This window comes from Catharus ustulatus, chromosome 7 (genome assembly GCF_009819885.2).
Source record: "Catharus ustulatus isolate bCatUst1 chromosome 7, bCatUst1.pri.v2, whole genome shotgun sequence".
In the NCBI taxonomy this organism is placed as follows: Eukaryota; Metazoa; Chordata; class Aves; order Passeriformes; family Turdidae; genus Catharus; species Catharus ustulatus.
In genome coordinates this window covers 157,941-166,453 of record NC_046227.1, presented here as the reverse complement: position 1 = coordinate 166,453, position 8,513 = coordinate 157,941, and the positions used below count along the sequence as shown (strand labels likewise).

General features: G+C 49.4%; 1 protein-coding gene across 1 annotated transcript; it reads left to right on the top strand.

Annotated features, from left to right (window-relative positions):
* Window positions 1–4,746: 4,746 nt before the first annotated feature.
* LOC116998649 (olfactory receptor 14J1-like) lies at window positions 4,747–5,451 on the top strand. Its single transcript, XM_033064644.2, has one exon. The coding sequence runs from the start codon at window positions 4,756–4,758 to the stop codon at window positions 5,449–5,451; it is 696 nt and encodes a 231-aa protein (XP_032920535.2). The 5' UTR covers window positions 4,747–4,755.
* Window positions 5,452–8,513: the final 3,062 nt, after the last annotated feature.

The window sequence follows — 8,513 nt, the reverse complement described above, 5'->3', positions numbered from 1 at the left end:
CAGAACCTGCCTGTTTTGAGGGCCCTGGCTGGGGACAGGTTCTGTTTGCACCTTCTAAAAAGGAAAGGTCTGACTGAGCCTGCTGGGTCCAGCAAAGGGGATGCCTGTGCTGTCCATGGGCAGAGGAATGGCTGAAAGCACTTTAGGAAACTCCTGTAGACTTACAGAGCACCCAAAGCTACAATTCTGGTCTCTCAGATATGTGTCAAAATTAAGAATTTTATTCTATTTTATCTTTTGTATTGCACAGGAGAAGGAATTTGAAAACAATCTTAGAAAATTCCTTGTCTTTATAAAAATGTTCATTTGAAAATATTCTGGAAAGTGAGCTGAAGCTCACAACTTCTCCTTCTCTACACCAGAGATACTCTGAGTTGTACTTACAGAATCTGTTGACAGTGGGATGTTTCAGCTTTGGGAGATCACTCCAGAAGCTGCATATGCATTGTCCTGCAGCCAGAGGCTTCCTGTGTCAAGGGCTGGGAGTGATTCTTCCCCAGTCACTTCTGAGCATCTTCCCAGCCCTAACATATTAAAGGTCTTTGTGTCTCTGTGCCGTGTCCGGGATGGCTGCAGACACTGCCACAGCCCTGATGGGCTGGAAGAAGAGCTGCTCATCAAGAAAAATGTCTTTTTGAAGCTCTTCTTGGTTTCCAAGGGCTCCTTCCATGCCAGGAACCCAGCTCAGCTCAGCAGCACAGACACAGCACAAGGACTTTAATGACCCTCTCTGGGCTTTGGTCTTGTTTACATCAGACATTACACACTGAGTGTTCAGAAAACTTCTCAGGAACTCAAAGTGAGATTGAAACACTGAATTTTTGTAAAGTTTTAATGGGTCACACTGAGGGGACACAACAAAGCGTCCCCAGATTCCAGTTAGAGCAGAACACTGGTAGCAGTGAAGACAGGTGGGGACAAACAAGGAAAAGATGCCTCTGATGCTGAGCAAACCTGGATACATTTCATTAATCCAAATGGCCAAGCCCCATGAAACAAAGGGGCCATTCTGACAGTGCCAGGCCTCATGGAATGAAGGGGCCAATTATGCCCAACAGAGCTTCATGGAACCAAAGACCCATTGTGACACTGCAGGGCCTCAAGGAACAACAAAGACTATTGTGACTCTTTGGGACCCACTGGATCCAGGGGGCCATTGTGACATTGCAGGGACTTGTTTAACCAAGGGGCCATTTTAGCACAGCAAGACCTCGTAGAATGAAGGGGACCACAGTGACAGTGTGGGGCTCCATGAGATGAAGGGTCTATTCTGACACCAAGGGTCTATTCTGGAACCAAGGAGACCATTGTGACACTACAGGGCACCATGGAACCAAGGAAACCATTTTGAAACAGTGGGAACTCATAGAACCATGGAGACCATGATGATACTTTGAGGCCTCATCCAACCTAAGGACCATTGTGGCTCTGCAGAGACTCATGGAACCAAGGGCACAATAGTGACACTGTGAAGCTCCAAGGGACCAAGGGGGCATTCTGACATGGCAGAACCAAGGGGACATTGTGACACTGTGGGGACTCATAGAACCAATGGTCTATTGTGACATTGCAGAGCCTTATGGAATCATGGAGACAACTGTGACACAACAGGCCTCATTGAACAAAGGGACATTGTGACACTTTGCAGCCCCATGGAACCAAGGAGTCCATTGTGACATTACAGGGCCTTGTAGGGCCAAGGGGCAATTGTGGCACTGTGTGACACTGTTACGCGTGGATGTGGGGGTTTAGATAAGTTCCTGAACTTTGTTCAGCCCTCTGACAGCAGGCAGTATCTTTATTGAGGTGGCGAGCACCTCAAAACACACTCTTGTTTGCAAGTTATTTAATAATGGCTGATTCTGTCTCCAATAGAATTAATTATTTATTTAAATAGAAAGGAAACTAACAATCATAAGACTTAAAACAAACTAATACTACACAGGAATAAAGACAAAAAGAGACTTCTAGCAGATATATACAACATGAGGTTAAAGGTAGCTATTAATGTTACAGCTAACGAAGAAATAATATAAATTAGGATTCAATGTATCTTACTTTCCAGATGTTGGTGAGGTCTCATGTCGAGATCCTTTCCCTCAATCCTCAGGGAAGTAACCACAGAATCTGTGTCCAAACTACAAGACGTCCTTTACATCTTCAGGGTGTGCGTGTAGTGGCTTCTGCCTCTTTAATAACTTGTATGTCTTTTATAGTTCGTAAGAAAGTGTCTCTCAGTCAAGGATATTTCTTTTTTCTCTTCCCACATCTCCTCTTCAGACTAAGATGTTGATTCTTAGCTGAGGCCTGAGTCCTTTTGGTTCCAGAAATGACGCCTTGCTGGGCCTCTCAGCCCGGGTTATCTCTTTATGCACTGACAGTCTGTTGTAGAGGTGGCTAGGCATCCTGCCACAGGAACCATGGAACCAAAGAAACCCTTGTAACACCGCAAGGCCTCATGGAAGCAAGGGGCCATTGTGTCCTTGTGCAGTCCCATGAAAGCAAGGGAACAATTCTGACACTGCAAGGCAACATGGAAGAAAGGGACCATTGTGGCACATCTGGACCCCATGGAAACAAGGGGCCAGTGTGACACAGAGAAGCCTCATGGATCCAAGGGAACAGGTAACAGTTCTGGTTGACTTGGCCTGACTGGTCCAACTGTCCTTGGCATGTCAAGGGTCTCTTCTCATATGCCTCTGAAACACTGGGTCTGTGGGCTTTCCTTCAAATGGAAAAGAACTGTCCTTCTTATCCAGGTACAGATGGCTGAAATAGGATTCCCCTTACAAAATTCCCTATATCCAGGGATTGCTCCCCGACAAAAGCTGCCATTGCCAACAAGTCTGGCTGCCCTTGTCTTCCTGAGGGCTGGCTCTCACCTGCCTTCAAACACTGGGGCTCAGTGCTTTCCTTCCTATGGAAAATAACCAAATAACCATCCCTCCTGTAGGGGCACCCATGGCCAAAACTGGAACTTTTTCTCCAAAATTTCTATCTGCAAGGGTTTCTCCCAGACAAAAGCTACTAGGACTGACAGGTCTTACTGGCCTTGACCTCTGATGGTCACTTCTACTCTGCACTAAAACACTGGGGCTCAGTGCTTTCCCTCTTGTGGAAATGAATCATATTTCTTGTCCATGTGCCCATGGCTGAAATTGGGATTCCACCTCTAAAACTTCTAGATCCAAAGGTTGCTCCTAGACAAGAGCTGCCATTACAGACTGGTCTGGCTGGCCTTGGCATTATGAGGGCTGATTCTCACCTGCCTTCCAAACACTGAGGCTGCGTGCTTTCCTTTCTATGGAAAACAACTGGCCTTCTCCTCCAAGCAAAAAGAACTGAAATTGGGATTCCACATTCAAAATTCCAAATATCCAAGGGTTGCTCCCAGACAAACCTGCTAGGACAGACAGGTCTGCCTCTGGCACCGGCCTCTGGTGGTTGCAGTTCATCAGCCACTGAAACACTGGTTTCCTTCCTGTGGAGACTATGGTGACACTGCACAACCAAGGGGCCCTTGTGACACTGTGGGGACCCCGTGGAACCAAGGACATCATTGTTGCACTGTTGGGCCCCATGGTCCCAAGGGCCCAGTATGAAGCAGCAGGGCTTTGTGGAACCAAGAAGCCATTGCTGCATTACAGGGCCTTGTGCAGCCAAAGGGCTGTTGTGATCCTGCAGGGCACCATGGATCCATGGAGACCATTGTGGCATTGCAAGGCCACATGGAATCATGGAGACCATTGTGACATTGTGGGCCCTCATGGAACCAAAGGGACATGGAAAAGATCTGGCTGGTTTTGCTTACGAGGAGCCACCTGAAAGGTCCAGCTGATCTTGAAATTTTGAGAGCTACCCCTAGAGATCTGGGGCCCCTGGAGCCCTGTGGTTTCTGTCTTATGGAAAAGAACCATCCATCTTTCCAGGTGCCCATGGTCAAAATTGATACTCCATCTGAAAAACACCCAAGGGTTCTCCCAGACAAAGCTTCCAGAACAGAGCACTGGCTGGACTTGTCCTCTGATGGTCACATTTAATCTCCAGGAAGCCTTGAGGAAAGTATATGAACAGGTTTGACTACTCGTCTGATCATATGTGTCTTTTTTTTCTCATTGTGTATTGTACATAAAATATCAATTTCAACAAAATAATATTTTTCTCATCACTCTAGCGGTGTTATCTGACATAAACACCTCCTCGATCTATGGATGCAGGTCTACTATATGAACAAACGCAACAAAGAATCCAGCAGGAATTATTTGTCTCTGCTCCCCTCTGTCACATCTCCTCTGAAGCTGGAGGTGCAGCCATGATGCCCTCAGCAGCCCTGGGGCTCTGTGCCCCATGGCCTCCTGGCTGGGCAGCCTCTGACAGCTCCTGCACAGCCCCTGGCACCTGTGGGCCTACACTGGCAGCCCTGCCCCGGGCTCTGCTGGGCTCTGGGCCAGTAGAGAGGCTGGGCAGGGCTGGCCATGGCTGGGAACAGGCCCTGAGCCCCACAGGAGGATGGAGCTGGGCCACAGCCAAACTCAGCCCAGGCCAAACCTGCGCTGAGCAGCCAGGGCTGGCAAGGGCTGGGGACAGAGGCTGGCGGTGACAAATGTCCTGGGCCCCCTCCCTGCTTCTGTGCATGCCACCAAGGGCACAGAGCAGCCTCCTCTCTCAGCCACTTGCCTGTTTCCAATGCCTTCCACAGGTGCTGGCCCTGCCCCACGAGGCCTGGGCTGCATCTGCGCCACTGTCCCCAAAGCCATGCACAGTTCCCTCTGGGACACCAGGACCATCTCCTACTCAGGATGTGTCATCCAGTTCTTTTTCTTTATGTTCTTCATCTCATCAGAGATTTCTCTCCTGACTATCATGTGCTATGACCGCTACGTGTCCATCTGCAAACCCCTGCACTACAGGACCCTCCTGGGCAGCAGAGCTTGTGCCCACATGGCAGCAGCTGCCTGGGCCAGTGCCTTTCTCAATGCTCTGCTGCACACAGCCAATACATTTTCCCTGCCCCTGTGCCAGGGGAATGCCCTGGGCCCGTTCTTCTGTGAAATCCCTCAGATCCTCAAGCTCTCCTGCTCCAAATCCTACCTCAGGGAACTTGGACTCATTGCAGTTAGTGCCTGTTTAGCTTTTGGCTGTTTTGTGTTCATTGTTTTCTCTTATGTGCAGATCTTCAGGGCTGTGCTGAGGATCCTCTCTGAGCAGGGATGGCACAAAGCCTTTTCCACCTGCCTCCCTCACCTGGCTGTGGTTTCTCTGTTTCTCAGCACTGCAGTGTTTTCCTACCTGAAGCCCCCCTCAGTCTCCTCCCCATCCCTGGACCTGGCCCTGTCAGTTCTGTATTCGGTGTTGCCTCCAGTCCTGAACCCCCTCATTTACAGCCTGAGAAACCATGAGCTCAATGATGGCCTGAGAAAATTGATGGCTTTATATTTTCAGAAATATTAAACTCTGTTTTCTACTACAGATGTAGCTCGTCACAATCTAAATTTTTTTCCCCGAGTTGTCCATTTTCTCTTTGGTAATTTCTTCTACTGTTGCTGTGTATTTGACAAAATACTGCAGCATTACTCTTTGCATTTCTACATTAATATCTACCTTTGTTTTGAAACTCGAAGACTTGCAAGAGCTCTGTTCCCTGTTCATTTAAATAGAAGCAAGTGCCTGAGCTGTGTGTTCAAGATCCTTCCTCAGCCCTTCTCTGTCTCTGCAGGGCAGTGCCTGTGAGCAGAGGTGGAGGGAAGAGACTCCCAGCACAGCAGCACAGCCAGGGACAATGGCCCTGGCTCTTCCCACATCTGCTCTTCCCAACTCCACCCTCTCCTTCCCAGCCCTTCTGTGGCTGCAGGGCCGCAGTGCTCTGGCAGCTTGGTCACTGTCCTGCTGTGTGTCCGTGCTGTGCCCACAGGCAGGGACAGGCCATGGGCACTGCTGGGACACAGCTGGGCTCCAGCACAGCAGCTCCATCAGCAAAGGCATCTCCTGAGGGCAGGGCAGGAAGGCTTTGCTCTCCTCCAGAGCTGCTGTCAGCAATGTGCTCCAGGAATGGCCTGGCAAAGCAAAGCCCAGTCCCTGGGGCAGAGGGGCAGTGTGCAGGGGGCACACAGCAGTGTCCTGGCACAGTCAGAGCTCCTGGCATGGACCTGAGGGAGCAGCAGAGCCCGGCCTGGGCTGTGTCTCTGTTCTGGGCACAGCCTGGGAAGGTGCCCCAGGGCAATTGTCCCACACCAGCCCCTGCAACCACCATAGCCAGCACTGGCCTCTCCCCCAGCTGCAGGAGGGTGTTTGTCCCTGCATGGAGGGACACCAAGTGACCAGGCCAGCAGTCTGTGTTTGCTCTGTGCTGAGGAGATTTCAGCAGTGCATTGTGTGTGTGTGGGGAGATGAACCCGAGTGAGCACAAACACCATCATCAGCACTCTGGGGTGGCACAGTTCTGGTGGCACAAACAGGGCCTTGAGGGCACTTCACTCTGGGAAACCACCTGAATCATTACTGGGCTGTGCGTTAGGACTGCATAGAGAGAAACATCCAGGGCAGGGAGGCTCCAGGAACATAATGTTCAGGGTAGCAATGGACTGCACAGAGAGACCATTGGAGTGCTGGGTCTGTGGTGAGAAATCACAGCTGCCTTCCTTTCTGAATCACCCCTGAGCACCTGGACAGGGCTTGTGCTGTGTTCTGGGCACTGACCTGGAACTGAGGGATGTGGAAAAGGCCTTTGGTGTCAGGGATGTTGACAAGGCTGGGCAGTGTCACTGTGAGACCTCTCTCAAACCCCTTGGAAAGGCCAGAGCCATCCCAGAGGGTCCTGGGCACTTGGGAAGGGCAGACATGGAACCAGTCTGCAAACAGGGCAGGGAGGGGCACTGGCAGAGTCACACACTGCTCAGGCTCAGCAGGGAAGGGCAGGTGGCAAATCCTCCTGCAGCCATTCCAGGCACTGGCAGCACAAGGCAGGGATGGCAGAACCCCCGTGGGAGGGAAAAGAAGGGGATGTTGTGTGCCCAGACTTTAGCCAGGCCTGGGACATGGTCTGCTGTGCTCTCCTCAGAGCCAGACTGGAGAGAGCTGGGCTGCAGGAGTGGAACATGGGGTGGGTGGGAATTTGGCTGAACAATCAGGGTCAAATGTCATCCATGGCACAGAGTCCTCTTGGCAGCCACTCCCTGGTGACATCCCTCAGTGACCAGCCCTTGATCACAACTGTGGAACATGTCTATGATCTCTACAATGGCATTAAATGCACTTTCAATTCCTTTGTGGATGCTGCCAAATTGTAACAGGGAATATGTGACCGAACTCAGTTAATGGTGACTACAAAATGTAATTGGGCAAGATGACTGAGTTGGGTAAATTTGTCTTGCCATCAGATCCCAACCAAGTCACATAGAAGAAAAGGCAGGAGAGATTTCTGCATTAAAAGAAAGGTATTTCAAAAGGGAAAAATAATGAAAAAATAAAAACACAACCCCAACCAAAAAAAACCCAAACTAATCCAAAGCAAACAAACCCTCCCACCGTAACACAAAAACCCCACAAACCAACCAAATACAAAAAGCAAAGGCCACAAACAAAAGTAAAGCAAATCTATAGGAAAACTCCTGGCAGTGGAAAATGTTTGACCACGTTGTAGCAGGAGAGAATTCTTTGTGTGTAGGTGCTTGTTGGAAAGAAAAATATCTTAAAAAATAAATCAATCTACTAAGTCCCTTGTATCCTCTCCTTCTCTCAGTTTATTGCTGATCATTGTGTGACATGGAATGGAACATCCCTCGAGTCAGTCCAGCCCAGCTCTCCCATCCCTGTTCCCTCAGGAACACTTGCCCACTCCAACCCAAGGTTGGAGGGGGTTGCAGACACACCTCATGCAGGACGAGTGACAGGGACAGGAGAACAGAACAACATTTACTCTTACCAAGGACAGTAGAACAGAACAGCACAGCCTTGGAGAAATGGATAAAGGATGTATATGAGACGAACAGAAGTCACACAAAATGCAAGCATGATGCCAGCTCAGCTCTGCAAGGCTGACAAAACAGAAGTAATGCAAAACAATAATATTGCCCTTACTCAAAGGTGGAGATCGAAGAACAGCCTGCTAAAAAGGACACTGGATGTTTAACACAAAGAACCAAATAAGGATTTTTGACAAGGGTTGTCAAATAAAGTCAAAGGAAGTGAGGGTAGCTAACAAATCACATAATCAGTGAGTCTGATAAAAACTCTGTTCATTCAGTGCTCAGTGCACTCAAATGGAGGAAGGATTGCCCAGGTGACCACCATGCTGTAATAAAGAATACTTGCCTTCAAATATTCAAAACTGTGTTCAACAGTTTCTGTCCTGCGGGTTTCGGTACCAGTGGTGTCCTTGACTCCATCATGGCCATTGCACACTTTCACAATGGCCCCTTGGCTCCATCAGGGGGATGGTCAGTAGTCTGTGGTCAGTTGCTTTGACCAGTGGCAATGTGGTCAGTTGGGTTGTCAGTGGATGTGGTCAGTGGGGT